General features: G+C 32.0%; 2 protein-coding genes across 3 annotated transcripts in view; one reads left to right on the top strand and one right to left on the bottom strand.

Moving 5' to 3' along the window:
• The window catches only part of LOC103315004 (uncharacterized), a 25693-nt gene extending 14475 nt beyond the window's left edge, over window positions 1-11218 (top strand). Inside the window, exons 15-21 of the mRNA XM_064359289.1 lie at window positions 18-240; window positions 294-502; window positions 547-727; window positions 781-1090; window positions 6379-6763; window positions 6815-7019; window positions 10926-11218. Of these exons, the coding sequence (XP_064215359.1) occupies window positions 18-240; window positions 294-502; window positions 547-727; window positions 781-1090; window positions 6379-6763; window positions 6815-7019; window positions 10926-11143 (1731 nt within the window). The 3' untranslated portion in view covers window positions 11144-11218. The remainder of the gene's footprint in view (window positions 1-17; window positions 241-293; window positions 503-546; window positions 728-780; window positions 1091-6378; window positions 6764-6814; window positions 7020-10925) is intronic.
• LOC659836 (scaffold attachment factor B1) lies at window positions 11216-18870 on the bottom strand. Of its 2 annotated transcripts, none has more exons than XM_008202492.3 (11): window positions 18660-18870; window positions 18516-18609; window positions 18284-18468; window positions 16066-16111; window positions 15654-15759; window positions 15177-15450; window positions 14938-15123; window positions 14406-14537; window positions 11778-12424; window positions 11609-11733; window positions 11216-11548 (listed from the first exon to the last, which is right to left on the bottom strand). In XM_008202492.3, exons 1-11 carry the CDS (start codon window positions 18780-18782, stop codon window positions 11301-11303), a joined length of 2166 nt encoding a protein of 721 aa, XP_008200714.1. In that variant the 5' UTR covers window positions 18783-18870; the 3' UTR covers window positions 11216-11300. The 2 variants fall into 2 exon arrangements, with proteins under 2 accessions (XP_008200714.1, XP_971197.1); XM_966104.5 differs by having other exon boundaries at window positions 14406-14540; window positions 18660-18869.
• Window positions 18871-20761: the final 1891 nt, after the last annotated feature.

Genomic DNA, 20761 nt, shown 5'->3' on the forward strand with positions numbered 1-20761 from the left:
AGACCAAATTGTTTCAGACTAAGTTTATATCAGGAGTTGAGGCGAAAAATTTGGTCAGTTTTGTGAACCCCACCCAGGTGCCGAACGCAATGTTCCGCTCAGTGGCTGTTTTGAAAAATTTTAATGTCAAATTTATCAACAACATGCCCCTTGATGTAGTTCTCAAAGAACGGGTTTTGAAAAAAGGGCCCAAACAAGTCTTGACAGGGAACTACTTCTTCCAAAATGTCCAATTTAACGGTGGGTTGTTTTGGTGTTTTGGCCCAGTTTGATTTTTTTACAACATGTTGCAGGAAATATAACAACGTCTCGAATAAATGATGTGGGGATGGAAAATGTTGTTTATGATAACAAAAATCACGCTATTAATAGTCCGAAGAAATTTAACCACGTTGTGATAAGTGGGGACATGGAAGCGGAGCTTGTTAATGGGTTCAAGTTATCGCAATTGTACGAACAGTCTGTTTTGAGTAATGAGGAGACCAAGTTTGGAAAATCACTGGTAATTTTATTTTTTGTGACTTTAGGTGGTAATTAAACTTGTAGTACGTCAATAAACCAAGTTCCATGAGTGGCAACATTCAAACAAACTACATAAACAACATTTCGGTCAATTACATGCTGGACACGAGTAAAGAAAATTCGCTAAATTCAAACACTAAACAAATACGTGAAATAACAACCATTGTGACAAACTTTATCAAAACGTACTTTAATTCGACGATGAGTGAGTTTAATTTTTAACAAAAAATTTTTCACAATTGACGGTTTTATTTTAAGGGATGCCAACTGAAGTAATGTATTTGGAAAAATCAAAAGATTTGGACATTTCCCTCCCGAATGTAATTGGAGCGGAAGTTGTGGAAACCAAAAATGATCTTCTAATTCACATCGAGAGTGCAGAAGAGGGTCCCTCTTGTGGTTTACCCCCAACTTGCAAATGCCCCACCCAGCAAACAATGCAAGTTTCAAGCAAACACTCTGTAAATATGTTCCTGAATAAGGCGACCCAGCGAATATACAGTCACTATGACGAAGACATTGTTGTGCATTTTATCACCCACAGCATCAGCACTGATTCCTACTGCAGGTTTGTATGGCACGAGTAAAGAACCAAGCCTAAACTATGCGATTCACAAAAAAATAATTAATAATAAAACTAAAAAAACTGAAAAAAAATAACAGAAAATAAAACAAGGATAAAATAACAAGAATCAAAAGGAATTATAGAAAAATACTAGCGACTAAAAAATATATGGTTTTATTTTATTGCAAAAATTGTTGACCGAGAGTTTTTTCTTTAACAAATGACAGGAATTGTATAATCTTATCGTATTGTAAGAGGATGATCTTTCAAATATTTCTGCTTTAAACTTGTGTAATGGTTGAAAGATCTGCAATATTATGCACAAAAACTTGATAGCAACTTTTTCTTGAATTTCATATATAATATAATAGATATATTTAGCCCAAGGACGTTGATTTAGCCAGTCTATATTTTGGTCATAATATTGCTATTAGGAGACGTCTTATGATATCAATAAAACCTATAGGTCTTATAAATACACTATGAGACCCGTAACGAAATTAAACTACATTTCTTACATTTACCTTTATTTTAAATGAGATAATATAGTTGGTTTCTTCTTTATTCGACGTCAGATTTACAGATTTACTGAAATAATGCAATATTTCTATTTTAAAAATTAATTTGATAAACGTTACTTCAAAAATTTTGAAAAATAATTTGAAAATATTGATTTAGTCTCGGATTTAGTCTATATTGTCTGGCTGTGAATCAAACGTTGTATTGCATACGGTTTTACATGTGTTTTATCCGCTTAATTAAACCTTTACAGTACAATAAATAACTACACTGCTCAACAATTGAAGTGGATATTGAGAGAAATTCTAAATTTTGGTTGTATATTATTGTATATTAAATAACAAAAAACAATCACAGTAAATATAATTATCCTCGTTCACACTCAAAATTAAAAACTAAAGAAAATTGTCTGTGAAAAACCAGCACTAGAAGTAAAACACAAAAACGAATAAAACGTAACGAAACTCAAAAGTTCTCAAATTTAAATTTTACATCATCCCTACAAAAACCTTGTACCGTGTAGGACCTCCCCTGGCTCTTAGCAAGGCTCTTACTCGATTGGGAAGACTCATTATCAAATTGTTCATAAAATCTTGAGGTATCGCTTCCCAAATTCCTTGCAATGCATTACCCAGCTCCTGTAAAGTGTCAAGAGACTGCTGGAGCTGGTTTATACGCCTAGACATTTCGGTCCAAACATGTTCGATGCAGTTTATGTCAGGCGAACAGGGTGGCCACTCCATTCGTGTAATGCCATGGTGTTCTATGCGCTCATTCTCAATTCTGGCGCGATGAGGGCGGGCATTATCGTCAATAAATACGAATCGTTTGCCTATTGTACCAAAAAATGGCACAATTATCGGCTCTATCACTCTGTCTCGATAGCGGACAGCAGTCATTGTTTTATTAATTAAGACCAATAGGTCTGTGCGGCCATTAAAACATATGCTTCCCCACACGCAAACTGACCCGCCACCAAAAACAGTGGTTGGAACCATCACATTTTCATTATACCGTTGTCCTCTTAGCCAAAATGCTCATAAGTGTGAAAGGGAAAGAGGACAACGGTACAATGCAAATGTGATGGCTCCAACCACTCTTTTTGGTGGCGGGTCAGTTTGCGTATAGGGAAGCATATGTTTTAATGGCCGCACAGAGCTATTGGTCTTGATTAATGAAACAATGACTGCTGAGCGTTATCGAAATAGAGTAATAGAGCCGATAACTGTACCATTTTTTGGTGCAATAGGCGAAAGATTCGTGTTTATTGATGATAATGCCCGCCCTCATCGCGCCAGAATTTTGAATAAGCGCATAGAACATCATGGCATTACACGAATGGAGTGGCCACCCTGTTCGCCTGACATGAACTGCATTGAACATGTTTGGGCCGTGTTTAAACCAGCTCCAGCAGCCTCCTGAAAGGTTACAAGAACTGGCTAATGGATTGCAAGAAATTTGGGGGGCGATACCTCAAGATTTTATTAATAATTTAATAATGAGTTTCTCCAATCGAGTAAGAGCCCTGCTAAGAGCCATGGAAGGACCTACACTGTACTAGGTTATTGTAGGGACGGTGTAAAATTTAACTTTGAGAACTTTTAAGTTTCGTTAGATTTTATTCATTTTTTGTTTTACTTCTAGTTCTGGTTTTTCACGGACACATTTTTTCAGTTTTTAATTATGTGTGTAAATGAGTATTAATTTATTTACTGTGACTGTTTTTTGTTATTTAATATACAATAAATTACCAAAATTTAGAATTTCTCTCAATATCCACTTCAATTGTTGAGCAGTGTATTATAAACACTGACAAAAAATAATTATACATTTGGTCTACCGACAGCCAACCATGTTCTTTTATTTTTTGTAATGTTTAGTCAAATTTTCTTAACTTATAAATAAAACAAGCACACGAATTTTATATTTTTTTCATAACTGATCAATAATAGATAAATGAGACCATAGTTAAGGTTAGAACGCACCAATGATTCACTAAGTTTTTTTCGAAGTTTAAAGTTCAAAATATTCTAGTTAGAATATAACATTTTTAAATCAATATAAAATATTTTTACACTCAAGTTACATATTTTCTAAATCATAGTCCCGAATCCATTTTTGACGTTGTTAAAGACACCTATTTGTATATTTCCAATTTTGAGATTAATTTTCGAGTTTATTTTTGTGTTTCAAATGTTTACATTTAAATTCAAGCCAATACTTTTAAAAAATAAGAAAATTTCATTTAAGTGTTGATTCATAAAATTGTAAGCTCGTTCCACATCATTGGCATATCACCTGCAAAGGCATGAATATTTACATAATTTACAGATTCTAATATTTCTGTAAATTAAAAAGAGTACAAATTAAATAATAATAAAAACAATAACAATAATAATAATAATAAAATGCACAGTATTTTATTTAAACGACAAGTATTTTTGTTCAGTAAAAATAATAAATTTCAAAACTGTAGAATCTAGAATTCCACATTTCGAGTTCTATTTTGATATATCTGTGTCGTTTCTTTTTCTTAATTTAATGTTTAAATTACGTAAAGCTGATAGTCAAATATGCTTTCTTTTCTTGCTTTATTGTATTTACACTCAGATTGCGCGCAATTATTTATAAGCAATCCAATCGTTAGTGTTGTTGTTTTTAATACTTTGTCAATGTCGTATTACGTTCATTCAGAAGTTACAAAAGGCGCGTGAAAATTGAATATTTGAACTACATTGTGACACAGAAATTCGATTTGTCATCAATGCTATTAATATATAGTACTAAATCCCAAGACACATTATTTAAATCATTTAAAAATATTTCATAATTAAAATTTTTGAAGTTCCTATAAGAAATCAATTTTGGTACTCGCTTTGAAAAAGCTAAATCACAAAACGCTAAGTGGTGATCAGAAACCAAATCAGCATTAATGACATCAGAATTAATAACGACTTCTAGATTGCTGCAAAAAATTAAATCAATTAGAGCCGGTTTACAGAACATTTTAATTGCAATTAAATTTTAATCGTGATTAACTTGACATTTGTCAATGCATTTTAAATGGCAACTTAATTCGAATTAGTTTAATTTTGAATTAAATCTTAATCTCGCTTTGTGTAAACCGACCCTTAGGGCCAGTTTATAGAAAGCTTCATCAAGTTTTAATTCGTTGTTAAAAGTTAACAACGCGAATAGACCAATCAAATTGGCTCAACTTGGTCACGTGATCAGTTAATTACGTATTTAATTGTGAATTAAGTTTACACCGAGAATTTTCACTTTGTCTTTTAATAACACAGTATTTTTTTGCACAACGTTAGGATTCGGTTCATGTAAATAACATGACTTACATGTCCAATTTTCACATTCAATTTCAAAAACTTGTGCCAACCCTGTATACCCACATACAGTACATACAGGTGATCCAGGGGTGTGTAATCGATCTATAACTTTTTTGCTATTTAAAATATTGCAATGTCGTTTTTATTATCCGAAAATCGACTTAAATTCCACAAACTAAAAATATTTTTATTATACACAGGGTGTTGTATACAGGGCAGTAAACCAAAGTTATCTTTTTTAAATAGAACATCGTATATATTTTTGCATAATTAATTTCTACGTAAGAAAATATGTAACTTTGTATAAACTATTATAGGTTTATCTCTTTTCGTTTCGGAATTATTCAAAGACCAATTTTTGAAAAATCACTGCGAAGTCGCCGATGAATATTTTTCGGCAAATTTACAACAGAAAAATTCAGAATACCTTGTTTTACGAAATAGTCGACTTTCACTTGAAACACGGAAATAATGTACAGGGTGGGTCAAAACGCAATAAGTTGAATAACTCATTTTTTAATAAAACACCATGATTTTTTTACATTTTACATTTTACATTTTTTTACATTTTTTTTACATTTTTTATTGATAGTATTTTTCATGGGCTTTCTAAAGATGTGCGGTTTGTATAGCAAATTTACAATATTTTAAAAGTGTTCAAAAAAATAAAAAATTATAATTCTTGAAGAGTGAAATTCATTTATGTATCAAGTAATAATTAGATTACTAATGTAATTAGTCACTTTAGTACATATCAAAAAATTAATTAACGTTTGACTTGTTACTTATCAGATTCTAGGATAACAAATTTTCTTGTAATAAAATAATTTTTTTGAAAAAACTCGAAAAATATTTTAAATTTTTTATGTACACCCCATACCGTTACAAAGCTTATCAAAACTGCTATCGATACATGAAAAAAAATACAGAGTGTTCCATTTGAAAAAAAAATAGTTATTCAACTACATATTTGCGTTTTGGCACACTCTGTATATTATCAACGTGGTTTAACTAAAAGTCGTCTATTTGCTAAAACTACAAAATATTCTAAATTTTTTGTTGCAAATTTGGTGAAAAATATTCATAAGCGAGTTTGCAGTAATTTTTCAAAAATTGGTCTATTTTATAACAAAAAATTGAATAATTCCAAAACGAAAAAAGATAGACCCATAATAGTTTATATAATGTTACATTATTTTTTTGCGTAGATTCCAAATATGTAAAAATATATAAGGTGATCCATTTAAAAAAATATAACTTTGGTGCACCCTGTATATAATAAGAATATTTTTAGTTTGTGGACTTTAGGTCGATCTATCGAATAATAGAAACAGCATAGTAATATTTCAAGTAACAAAAAAGTTATAGACCGATTACGCACCCCTTGATCAGCCTGTATATTATGTCTCCAAAATAAGACCTTTCTAGTGCAAATAAGGACAAGGTCCTGGACGAAGTTTCGTCCCTGACTTGGACTACCACACCCCGTGGCAACAATACGGGGGGTTTCTTCATTCATCGCGGCTTCTTCACAGGATATATAACCGGAGTCAAGTTTTTCACAATTTATGGCAAAACCTACATCTTTGTTGGAATTTCTTACGACCCGATTTCGGAAACACACGCCGTTGACAGTTTAGTATTGCGGTTTAATGAAGATCGGACGAAAATTGAACAAATTCAGAAAATACCAACCGTTGGTTTGAAAACTATTTCATTGTTTCCGACAGCACAAGGGGTGGTGCTAGTCCTAGGGGTTGATGTTAATAATACGAATACACAAATTTTCCGGTTTAATCACCACAAAGAACAGGTTAGTGTAATTATTGGTGTTATTATTAGAGTTAGTAAAATTAATTTCCAGTTCGAGCTTCTGCGCGAGTTACCCACTTTTGACTGCGTTTTCGCTCAAGGGGTTGTGCTCGAAATGGACAGTTTGATTGTCTTGGCCAATCAGCGCGCGGATTTGCACATTTTGAAATATCAGCCGGAGTTTGATAGTTACTATTTCTATCAAAGCTTCGAGTTGGATTATCCGGTCTCCTCGCTCTCTGTATATTACGCTGGAGGTGAGTAAAATGGTTCAAAAACTCGTTTTTTGCCGCCAGTACGAGAAAAAACTGCACAATGTTGGCAAAATAGTTTTTTTGGCAGTTCTCCATACTATTGTGTGTACATAATACGACCTCTTCACAATTTGTATAAAAATCTGTATTTTTTTAACTATATTCATCAAAATTGGTATTTGAGTATTCGGTCAAAGATAAAAAATGCATGTTTTGAACTTTTTGGAAATTCCACCCCTAAGGGGTGCAATATAACAAACTATTTTTAAACTTATATTTACGGGTATTATATTTGTTTCACGTCCAAAAATCCTAAAATATGACTCGTTTCGTTTATAACCGAAAGCCCAAATATTTATTCTCCTAGATATACTATAACTTCAAAAATAATAGGTTTTTAAGAATTTTTAAAAAGCATATAAGACATGTTACTTTATTTTTTATCGAAAGCCAAAATACAAATTTTCATGAATATAACTTCAAATGACGGATTTTTATATGAAACGTCCAAGAGTGGAACTTTACTTTCAAAAATTCTTGAAACACATGTTTCCTCATTTTTTGACGAAAGCCTAGATACTAATTTTCAGGGATATAACTTCAAAAATTTAACCTCCTTAGAGGATGGTTTTTCAAAATAATCTGTTATAATGTAATTAGTTACAAAGTATTTGATCATATTTCAATTGATTTAATATGTAACTTATTACAGCTAATAAAAAAATAATTACAATTACAGTGTAATTGAATACAAAGTAATAAGATTACAATATAAATAGATTAATATGTAATTACATTATTAGTTTAATACATTGTAATCTGATTATGCGCGACTCTGTTACACTTTCATTAATCCATTTTTGTCAAGAAATGAACTCAAACCCAATATTGTTCTGGATTTGTCTAATGGTTGACCTTTACGCAATTTTGATAATTCGTTTGGAAATGATTCCTGTTGAACTAACTTTAATAATTTTATGCGCGTTAGTTCCATTTCATTATCTTTAATTTAATTTGTAGAATTTTTCGAATTGTGTATGAATGGAAATCAAATTACTCAAATTTGAAAATCTGTTTATTTTTTATTCTTTTTAAACTGAATGTAACGAATTTTTTCGTTCTTCAAGTAAATCCGAAATTGTCAAGTTCGGATTTGTTTAAGGCCTATTTGCAATTTCTAAAGTATGACGACAATATGTTTGAGCATTGTTACTTATAACTCTGATGTTATGCAAAAATAATTTTAGAGTGATTTTTTTTTGGAAATCAATAGATATAAAAATAATTCTGCACCATATCAACATATAGCTTGTATAGGAATTAGAGGACTATCTCTATCGTTTTTTAAGTCCTATTTGTCAAATAGACCACTGTGTGTTATGCTGAATCACGAATTATCTTCGTTTAAAGAATCTGCAAGGGGAGTGCCTCAAGGATCGGTGCTGGGGCCGGTTCTGTTTATTATTTATGTAAATGACATGTTGTATAATATTGGCTTTTCGGGTTTATTGATGTATGCTGATGATGCCTCCATTACTAATATTAGCACAATATAGAAAATTTAAAAGATTTAACAAAAGTTTCATTGAATAAAGCGGAAGACTGGTACAATGGCAACAGTTTAAAGATAAATCGAGATAAAACTCAACAACTAATAATATCTAAGAAAAATAAAAACGAAAAGATCAATAGTATAAAGCTCCTGGGAATTCACATAGATAATAGACTCAACTGGTCTCACCACCTAGATGCTCTTACCTCTAAGCTTCCCACTTATGTGTTTTTATTTAATAAATTTTAAAAATCAGTATACGTCAACACACTGTGTCTCAAATAGCATACGGAGTAACTTTGTGGGGAAACTGTGGACATTCCATAAAAAATTTTATAATGCAGAAAAAAATTATGCGCATCATTGCAGACTGTCCTTGCAATACTCACTGTCGGCCAATATTCAAGATGTACCGAGTTCTGCCTCTTCCATGTTTATTTATATTGTACACAGTTGTAGAAATACATAAACTCAGAAATAAATTTTCTTTACAGTCGGATACACATGATTATAATACTAGATCAGCCAATCTAATGAAACTTCCGTGTTGTCGTTTGGAAACTAGTAAAAAAAATACACTTGACGTGAAAATTTATAATAAACTTCCCAACAGCATAAAAAAATTAGACGCAATGAAATTTAAGTATATTATTAAAAAATGTCTGTTACACTTTTGTTTTTATTCATTAGAAGAATATATGAATGCGCCTTTAGAAAATTTTTTCTCACACTGATATTTCCTATCTTGTGTTATGTATTTAAATGTAAATTATTGTTTTATACTCTTTCTTTCCTTTTTCTAACGAGCTACACAGTATGTTTATACTTTTATACTTAGGTAGCAAATAAAGATTATTATTATTATTATTATATCAACTGGACGACTGATGTTAAATGGCTCATCGACAAGACGAATGTCAGTAGGAATGTTTAATCTTGAATCCCAAAAGAAGTCACAGGTAGTTTTTTTGTTATTCACCTACCGCTAACATGAAATATTAGCTAAATATTCGTTTAAAACCGATCTTATAAAAACATTTACGATTTCAGAAATTCTTTTTTCTGAATTGGTAATAAAAGAAATCACTTGATTGATCTTAGCTATATTTGATCCTAATTTTTTAGAAAGTTTTTTTGGGATTAATTAATTTTCCTTCATTTAATAAAATACGTCAATTAAAACGAATTAAAACTGCTGTTGACAACAAAAGTTTGATTTTCAGTATATTGATTACCTAATTGACATATGAGTTGATAACGTGATAACATAACATATGTTCTTGATGTAACAATGTGTTGTGTTTGCAAACTGAATGACTTCTCAGACACTTGATGCATAGCTTTGTTTTATTGACTTGACTGAATATGAAATATTTGATTTCAAAAAATTTGTACATTAATAATGATAAATAAATTGTAATTTTTTCAAATAAAAACCTGTAATTTTATAGCAGCGTGAAGTGAATTTACTGGCTTTGATATTGTTAAATGTTTGAATTTAAATTGATAAATATCATTACCACTCAGTGTTAAGCTCTTGTATCTTTGATTACCAATCTATTTATTATGTAATCCCAACCAGAAATATCAACCTTCAAATTTATTGATATGTCATTAATTAATTTTCTCAATGTTTCATACGTTGCCTTTGATATTGAAAGTATGTAATATATTGCTGATATGATCTTGAACAATCAAACGGTTGATGGCACATCTTTTTTTAAAATTAATTCTACGTAATTTGTGCTGCAAACTGATAAATAGGTATTCGCTGATCGAAGATAATGCATTTCCTCCACATTTGATAAACTATATTAATATTAGTATTGTGAACAAACGAATTGAATACATCATGAAAATTGTTGATAAATTTACTTTGATCAAATTTGATAATATTTCAGGCGCCTATTACTGTGCAGCTTAGCACCTTCCATATCTTCAATTTCACACTGAATATCTTGAAAATCAGAAAATTGCAGCACCATTGTTTGTCTAACTTAGACTTGATAAATGTCATCTTGATTGAAATTATTTAAAATGTTTCACTGGACTTTATTTCGCCCACTATACTTTTACGTGTGTTTTTTTTTTAATTCCAATTACGCACAAAAGACGCAGGAAAAGACAACTGAACAGCGTCTGATCGATGATAATTACAGATGTTGCTCTGCTTCGTCTGTTGGTGTTCTGGAGCTTTGAAACTTGAAAAGTCTCTTGCTCCGGCTGAGTTTGCTCGCTTTTCACCTCAAAATCGTCTAAATCCGGCTCGGAAGACCAAAAATGCAGACAAACGTCTTTATTTCTCTTGTTATGTTTCTAAAGTGGTCCTAGCCTGACTTCACTATTTTTTGTTTCAGGTTTTGGGATTAGCGATGCCTATTTGAGCGTCGTGACGCAAAACAACAAATATTTCATCTTTTCGTTCCAGTTTATCGCAGGCTGGAAGCTCGAATCAAGCGGTCAGTTGGACGGAGTCAAGGTTTTGGTACCGTTCCAAATGGACAAAAAATCGTACCTTTTGGCTCCGTCTAAAACAAGTTCAATGCTGTCCGTTGTAGAACACGGCTTGGATTAATTTCGTGTCTTGTTATTTTTATTGTTGATTGTTGTAATTCTAATGTAAAAAATAAATGAAACAAAAAGCGTGTTACTTTAAATATTATTTATTAAATTGGTCAAACACATAATTAATTGTAACAAACAAAAAAAACAGGTGGCTAATAAATACAAAATTAATATTTTCTAAGTCCACTGGACTTGTAGTCGAATCGATCTGAATAATTATTAATTCCTGGCGGGGGTGGACAAGTCGGCGCCATATTGGAATTTCCAGAGAACTGTTGATTCATTGAAGACCTACTTGAGTTCCATCTGTCGACCGTAGGTGGGTCTGGACGCCAGTTGCTTTTGCCAGACCAAGGCTTTTGGTTATTTGAACCGAACTTCGATTGTGAGTTAGTTGGGTGGTTCCAACGATCAGCTGAAAAAATAAAAAAAATCAAACGTAGAACCGTTTCAAGAATAAGCAAACAGAACTTACAATTTTGTTCTGAGTAGTGATGATCTCGATCTGATTTCCCCTGAGACGAACTATGGCGGTCCCTGCTCTCCCCAAGGGGCCTAAAATGGGGGCTCCTGTCCCTCTCATTGTACCGCTCCTTCGACCTAACAACCCCACTAATTACTTCGTTACAACCGTTGTAACTCACCTCATCAAGTTCGATTGCGAGTCCCTAGATGGCGCATCCCGCGAATCGCGCCCTCTGACGTTATCATACCGATTAACCGAAGGGTTCGACCTAACCGACGACCCTGGATGCGACCTGTCCGAATTATAATCCCTGCGTTTGTCCGAAAACGACTCATGCTTATCATAGGACATTCGTTTAAAATCTTTCGAAGGTGCAAACTTCTTCTGTTGCACCGGAGTAGGCGGCGGCGGCGGTTCAAACCGCGGCGTTGTGTCCTCAAAATGACGCACATTGTTTGGACGTTTTCGCTCCTCGAATGTGTCCTCCCGTCTGTAGGGCACAGGAAGTGGACGTTTCACAGCCCTGCGGTCCTCCTCAAGCCTCAAACGTGACCTTTGTAACTCCATTTTTTCCATTTCTAGCTTCTCGCGTTCGATTCGTTGACGCTCTCGCTCCAGTTTAATCAATTCGCTTTTTTCGCGCTCGATTCGGTCGCGTTCGATTCGCAATTTCTCGCGTTCGCGTTCTAATCGGTCTGCTTCGCTTTTCTGGCGACGGGTGATTTCACGCATTTCGCGCATGCGCTCTGCCTCCTCTCGACGGCGTCGGCTCTCTTCGCGAATGGCGCGTTCGCGCTCGCGCATGCGCTGCCGCTCTCGTTCCTCCTAGGGGATTCACACAGTTTAGTTACAGTCTCTCCCAACAACCTGCAAGCCTTCAATCGACCTTTAGACACGTTAACTTTTATGTACACTTTTAAATATGCATTTTAACGATCTAAACATCAATCACAGACTTTTTTAACAACAGGTTAAGTTTTAGAACTGTAACACATATCACAATTCTAATACTTAACCTCAAATCAAAACGACCTCTGCTATAAAAGGAATTCGTAATTTAGCATAGAATTAAAAAATGAAACCATAAATCGCAATAAATGTGCAGTAAAAACCTATCTATAATAAAAAAAAGAAAAAGTCAATACTTTTAATAATAAAAAAAGTTATGCACCCTTTTCGGATCGTTAGGACAGCCTATATCTGTGCAATGAGTCGCTTAATTTAACCTAAAAGGTGGAAATTCAGCAATTAGTTGTAAATGATTTAAAAAAAATAAAATGTAATGTTCGAGAAGTAACTTTTGCATTTTTTGTGTTTTTGTAAATTGTGTTCCAGAATAGGTCGCCAGGAGCCACGATAATTGTGCCTCAACAGACCGGTTCAGGTGCAATTTGTGTCCACTTTCTGGATTAAACGAGTTTTTTTTTTATATTTTTATTATTTATTATTTATTTATATTTTTCATTTAAGTAAACATTTATCGTTTAACTGAACATATGGTGTTAAGAAAAACCGTTGGGACAGTTTTCATACTACTTAAACGATTTAAACTAAGATTGTTTTTATATTTGTATATTTCCAAGATATCAAAAAAATTCACAAATCTGCCCGTGTTGCAAAAATTTAATATTTTAACCTGTTTATTATTAAAAGACTGGTTGGACTGCAAAAGTAATTAGCGAATTGAGAATTTGTGTTTGTAGTTACGGTAATGTATGTATTTTTTATTCCTTTCTCATGTTTTTTGAGTCTGACTGTTCGAGCCGTCTGACCGACATAAATAAAGTCGCAGTGATTACGTTTTAATCGATAATAATTGTCAATTTTATTAACGGTGGAACCAAAAAAGCCATTGCAAAATAAATGTAATCGAACGAAATACGCCAAAAATACGGACTCGAAACTCGTTTTTGTGATTTTTGTATCTATAAAAATTGTCTTAATAAGCCGTATTTCAATACAGAAAAGCCAGATAAAAATCAATTTAAAAAAAAACATACACTAAAGCTTTTTCTTAAATAGACGATTCTTGTTAAAAAATAAGCTACATCGAACAGGGTTAAGAAATTGCTAGGATTAAGTGGAGTAGCAGCAGCTAGACTTCGCCTTAGCAGAATGCCAATACATATTTGTAATTAATTAATAAAGCCATTTATTATTATTAGTAAAATAATCCAAAAAATGTTCATTAAAAATATACTAACTTGTGATTTCCGTCGTTACTTCAACAAAAAACGGCAATTCAAACATTAAAACAAACATATTTTTGCATAGATTAAACCAATGATCTAAACTATATGTTCTATCGCTTAATAGTTAACGAGTAGTTAATAAAATAACAAATTTTAATCATGTAATTTGCTCGAAATTCAACCAAATTCTGTCAAATGAGTTAAATTTGAAATAAAAATAAATTAAATAATAATACTTTAACTAAAAACTGATTTGTTTTGGGTCACCAGTTGTACAACACGCCCAGACTTCAGCGTTTGTTATTAACTATTAAATACAACTAATTCATTATTTCTTGTGTCATTTGGGAACAAGCGATATTTTAATGTTTTATATACAAAAAAAAGTAAAAATCAAAAACTCAAACAACTTCAATAAGAAAACATTTAAGCATCGTTTTAGAATAACACTAGAAATCATAATATTTCAGTATATATTATACATATATTTTTTAATTAATTAATTTTAATCATAAATAGTTGTAGAAAAAAATGCACATTAATGGAGAAAATAGCAAACGCTGGTTTCTGTGCGCCTGTTAGTTTTTGAGATATAAAATAAAAAACAGATTTACTTTAATTTTGTCGAAAGTTAGGACACTGGACTTATGCCCTCGAGAGGTGGAGCGATGCATCGGCCTTTCTTTCTGCCGCTCTTTTGAGGTGGTACGTCTGCGTCCGCGACTAGATCGGTCGGAATTTAAGGACTTCTAAAACAAAAAATATATACAACAACGTGATTAGTAAAAATGTGACAATTCACCAACAAGTAATGTTACACAACTATCTCAGCGTCACTATAGGGTGTTTCAAACCCGTTTCACTAATTAAAAAAAAATACATTTCGAAACACCCTATACTTTATAACAGGAATAACTTGAGTTAGTCAAAACCAACAATTTTTCTTAAAAAAAAAAACACAATCGTTAGGGAAAAATTGTTGCATTCGACGCAGTTTCGGTTAATTAAAATTTGGTTTATGTCAATGAGAAGAAAAAATAAACTCGTAATACGTATAAAATACCACTGCAGTTCCGTTTTGCTGTGAAATGCTTGAGTCGAAGTTTCTTCTCTACAAAAAACTACATAAATACAAACAATAGTTACCCTTCTTTCAGGGCTGGCTGGACTTTTCGCCGCTTTCTCATTATCATCATTTTTCTCTTCATTCTTTTCTTTGCCCTCTGGACTTTTCTTAGTTTTATCCTCCTTCTTTTCACTCGTTTGTGATTTCTTATTTTCTTCGCTTTTAGTTTTCCGTGTCGGATTAATATCCGATTTGATATTCTCAAACTAGGTAAAAAATCATGGATCAATGGTTAAGTAATGTAAAAGACGGGTCATACTTTATCAATCTTGATAATCTGTCCGTTAAATTCGGTATTATTTAGTTTGGAAATGACATTAGCCGCATCCTCAGCCGATCCCATTGTGATGTATCCGAAGCAACATGATCCGGGAAACCTTGCGTTAACGACGACTTTAGCGCAAACGACTTTTCCACAAGACGAAAGCAGTTGTTTGAGTTCGTTAGCGCGCGTGTTTTTAGGGACGTTAGTAATCCAGAGTAGGCGAGGGTTTGACTGGGCCTTCTTCTGACTCGGTTCTTCCGCTCCATTGCTATAAAATATCACGTGTGAGAAAACCGTCGCAGGCAAAAAACTTTGTAGCCACGTTTTGGCTACAAAATTTTTCGACCGCGCCCGCTTTCCGGCTGTGGTTAATCCCTTGATGCGTTCAAAATCAAATCCATGATCGTACGATCAGAAAAATCTTTAGCCCAGAGTGGTGAGGTCTTTCCTCAATTAATGAGTAAAACCAACCTAGGGCTAGTCCCTGGTGTTTCTGGCGTTTTCTTGGAGGCCTGCTGTGAAGTGGGTGACGTCGACTCTTCCATCTGGACTTGTTTAGGTGTTGTTGGCTTCTCATCTACAGGAAGAAATCAAATCGTTGATATAGAAATCTTAGCCAACAAAATAACTCCCGCGAACTCTTAATTTTTACTTCCAAACACTTCACTTGAATTTATCACCGAACTTCCAGGCCCTGACGCTTGATAACAAGAAAACTAAAGGCACAAACTTCGTCACTTCTATCACTATCACTTTCTTCAGGCTTCCTCCAAGTCGTTCCCCTATTTATAACAACACTACACTCATTTGCGTCTTTAGTTTTCGAATTATTCCAAATCAAAGCCAGGAAACGCGTTATTTTACTAATTAAAACACCACTTACCGGAAACTATTTTATCGCCAGAATTCTTACTCTCCCGCTCGGCGCTCTACAAAAAAATCGTCAAAATCAAACCAATTGACAAACGGGGCATTTGACGTAAAGCGGACAACGAAAAAATTGACATAATTGTTCTCCTAGAAATCATGAATTTTTTGTATGAAACTTATTTGTGAAACTATTGACTTAAAAAGTTAACGAAATATGAGACAGTTTTTGGAAACTGTTATTCAAATAAATAATGCATAACAAAATGACTAAAATGGTGCTTTGTATAGAAAATTCACTATTCTTTTGATTCTAAAATCAGATACAAAATTTGAATTTTTTCGTCATAAAACAAATTAGTTTGTCTGCAAAGTTAATTTATTATTTGATTAATGTAAAGTCAATTTTAATTGTGACCAAAATATGCCGAATAATAATGATGATAAAACACGAATTCTTTTTCATTTAAATTACATCATGACTGCGAATTAATGAACAAAATTAAAAATTCATATAATGTATACTGTATCTGGGAGTGTTCAATATTTTAATAAAGTTTTTTTTGTTGTAATATAATTAATTATTTCTGAAAATAAAAAAACCTAGGAAATAATTCATTAAGACACGATTGACATCGAAAATCTCGAAGCAAAGAAGAGACTTAGAGTATAATTTTTTTCTTCCATAAAATTAGTGGTCATTTAATTTAAAAAAGAGACTTTTTTAAATTTTTTGTGGGTTCGCATTTTTGAAATTCAACAACTAAATATAATAAAATAAGAATTGCTGTTTATTTGTTACACGGCCTCCTAGATTAATAAAAGACTTTACGTCTCTTATTCGGAAATATAATTAACTAGACGCCCTCTGGTGATGACTTTTGAACTATGTCGAAAACAGTAACAAAATTTTAATGAATTGTTTAACAATTAGGAAATGTTGCATAAAAAACGATACATCTAAAGGCAAAACTTTAGAAAACGACATTTCTTACCACATTAAAATTAAAATTAAAAAGTCTGTATCTTTACTTTTATGTAGATGTTGAAAAATTAACAGAAGATTCCTTGCTGTGCAGCAAACATTTTACTGCAAACAAACGACGTTTATACAATAATTAATAAAACGCATAGAGCTAGACAACCAACAATGCGCCCTCTTCAAGACAGCTTTTTGGCCTGAAACTCAACAACACGACGGGCCGTATAAGAGATGTAAAAGTCTATTATCAATCTAGGAGGCCATGGTTTGTTATAATACAACATTAAGGGCAGGTTTGCAGAAAGCGAAATTAGAAATTAGAACTTAATTCTGAATTAAACTAATTCTAAACTAAGTTCATCTCTAATTAAAATTGATTGAAATTGAAATGTTTTGTAAACCAACTAATCTTATTTTGCATTAACTTGGTTTTAAATTAAATTTGCAAACTAACCAACAATGTGTTACTCTAACGATCATTGATAACTTTTATTCTGCTTATACCAATTTTTTGAACATTAATTAACAAAAATGTTCTAAAATCTATTGTGTAATTAATAGTTGAAACAATTAAAAGTATAAACGGATTTACTTGAAATTTTTAAATACAATAATATTTATTATAATAATTTGCAACAATTAGATTTCAAAAATAATAATTATTTTGATTTAAAATGTAACAACAAGAACGGAAAGTTTTTCTAAATTATTTTTACGGTAAAAAGATTGTGACAAAAGTTATTTGAATAAGACTGATTTTTAATTGTCACGTCGCTTTAAGAAAATGTATTCAACACCATTCCCAGCATATAATAAAAATTTAATAAGCAATGTTTTTTCATTAATTCCCAGTGATGATTTCTCTAAATAAAATAAGTTTATCATGTTTGTTACTCATAAAATTGTAGTCGCATAATAATAATAAGCAAAATAATAAATTAAATTTGTAACAAAACAAACTAAATTAATCAATTCCAACAAAAAATTCTTACACATTTAAAAAAACAAGCGAAATGTGGAACATCATTCAGAGTAACTAGTTTACGATCTCGTATCCTGCTACACAAAAAAATTAAAATTTTGAATCTGATCTGAAGAGTTAAAAAAAAGAATTCATTGGTTAATTAGAATAACAGTTTACAAAAACGTTGAACTTAATATTTGATCAATTACTTTTTAAACAACGGCATTTCAGGTTGTAGCATTTTTTTCGTCGTCCGCTTTATGTGAAAAGCCCCAGCTTATAACATACCTCTTCGGGAATATTTTCCTCCTCTTCCAAAGTTAAATTTATGGTTTCTGGCTCCGCATCAGTCTTATTCGATCCACTACCAACTTGTTCCTCTGTTTCCTCTTTCGTGACAACATTTGTCTCTTCCTCCTTTGCGTCGCTATCAGTTTCAGTCTTTTCAGTACAAACATTGTCATCCCCTTGGTCTAAATAACTCCAAATTATTTTTAATTCCATTACGCTTACTACTCACAAGAAGATGACGAAGTTGAAAGCCTCTTAACTGGTTTCTTCTCCCCGATTTCAAAGCAGTACGTTTCGGGGTCCAACCCCTCGCTTTGCAGTGCCTGAAATTGCGAAATTTAGTGGGTTAGTTCAATTTTTCAGGATTGTTTACCTTTTGAAGGCGGTCCACCAGATCTCGTTTGATTCCTTTTTGGTCCAAACCCCGTTTTTCCAACTCGGCTTTTAAATCCACTACACGCAATTCCGACAATTTCTTGCTCTCGCCTTCAGACATTTCAATAAATTTAGAAAAAATGCTAATTTTTCACACAGACACCAGCCATTTAGGTTGCAAATGACGGGCGGAAGTGATGATGAAGGTGACATGGAGACGCCACCTGGGATTGGTGCGAAACAAACCGCCAAGTTTGAATTCAAACAAATTAAGCAATTTTATTTAAAATTTCTTGTTTTATTAATTATTAAATATGAATAAACAGAAAAGTTTAATTTCAAAATACGTGTTTCTTAGTTTAAAAAAAATATTAAAATTATTTAATTATTTTTAAAATTAAAAAGAAAAAGGTCAGTTTTTGGCGCAGAATTAAATATAACATTATTTTGTAAAAAAACGTCAATTTCTAGTCTGTTTTTTATCAAAAAGTGCAGTTAGTGCACTTTTAATGCTTCTTGATGAATTAAACATTAACGGCCGGTTTATAGAAAGCTTCATTAAATTTTAATTCGTTGTTAAAAGTTAACAACGCGAATGGACCAATGAAATTGGTTTAGTTTGGGCACCTGATCAGTTAATCACGCATTTAATTGCTGATTAAATTAATGACGCTTCTATAGACTGGTCCTATGACTTAGTTTTCTGCTCTACACTTTTTTCCTAGTCTCCAAGATTTAATTTAATATTTTTTTTATTATTAAAGCCAGAATTAGTTGCAAATGTAACGTGTTGCACATCTTGACCAAAGTGGAATATTACCAGGTAGTCAAAAAAAAATACAGCGACGTTTTAAAAAATTGTGACGTTTAATTGCAACACTCAATGTCAATCAAGACAGTAATTTAACGTTACAGACTTTGCAAAAAAGAGGAGCTATTTAGATGAAACTTATTACGAAAATTGAGTAGGAAAAGGCAGCGTTCACGCATGACCACCTCGAAGCCCAGATTTAAAGCCACTAGATTTTTTTAGGAAACTGTTAAAAATATGATATATTACTTTAGTCAATCTTTACTATTTCGCTTAAAAGGGTATACATATCTCTTACAGTGTCACAAAATCACAAAAAAAAAAATTTACTTCATGATTTTCATGGTTAATCAAGTAGACTTTGCAAAATGATCAACAATGGTTAAACTTCAATATTTTTTTTAGTTTTTAGCTGGTTCATTATCGAACAAGCAGTAAAACTATTAATATTTAATTATGGTTGAACTTCCTGAATAAAAATGGTAAACAAATCGCACATTTTTTCAACTAATTGCACAGTTTTATCGTACTTTTCGAAAGTTTACTTAATAAAAAATAAAAATGAGCTAAAATTTAATTTTTGGCAATTATTTAAAAAACTGTAAGAGATATAGATATAGATGTTAATAAAAGTCTGCATAAAAATTGATGTTCTTTTAAATGCCATTGAAAAAACAGAGTCACTCCATTTGAAAAAACTGTTTTATAATCATTTTTAAATCATCATTTTCAAAAAATCATGGCAGCCTTGCAATTCGACAGTTGACCATCCTGAAGATTTGAAAAAACCCTTGGAACCTTTGGCTATCAAACTCAAAAAGAATTATTCACTAAGGGTTCACAAACTGTGATAGTTTAAATGAACCTCTGCAAATAAACATTTATTTAAAAAAATTGGCATACGTCAAAACTATGACAGATAAGTACTAACAACTAGTTTGAGAAAGTAAATTTATAAAAAAATGCAATAAAAAATAGTGGTTACTATTTCAAATTTTAAAGTTGGCTCCAATGTCTCGAGGTTCTGGAAATTTATCCATTTTAAAAATAATTTAGTTAAACCCAGAATAGTAGATTTGGATTGTATACAAAATTTTAAAGCTTTAGCTATATTAGAAGTTAAAAAGTTTCTAATGTAGGCTCTCAAAGAATTCGAAAAAATAAGATTATCTAAATCCCAAAATCTTTACAACTATCTGAAATTATTATTATTATTACTATTATTATTACTATTATTAATATTATTACTATTATTATTATTTAATTAAGAAAAAATAGTTGTAAAAGAG

This window comes from Tribolium castaneum, chromosome 10 (assembly GCF_031307605.1).
Source record: "Tribolium castaneum strain GA2 chromosome 10, icTriCast1.1, whole genome shotgun sequence".
Taxonomy (NCBI): domain Eukaryota; kingdom Metazoa; phylum Arthropoda; class Insecta; order Coleoptera; family Tenebrionidae; genus Tribolium; species Tribolium castaneum.

Coding starts and splice junctions, on each gene's coding strand:
- LOC659836 (XM_966104.5), bottom strand. CDS start 18,782: ATGTCTGAAGGCGAGAGCAAGAAATTGTCGGAATTGCGTGTAGTGGAT. Junction 18,610..18,659: donor TGGTGGACCGCCTTCAAAAG/GTAAACAATCCT, acceptor TCGCAATTTCAG/GCACTGCAAAGCGAGGGGTT. Junction 14,541..14,937: donor CAGCCAGCCCTGAAAGAAGG/GTAACTATTGTT, acceptor TTTTTGTTTTAG/AAGTCCTTAAATTCCGACCG.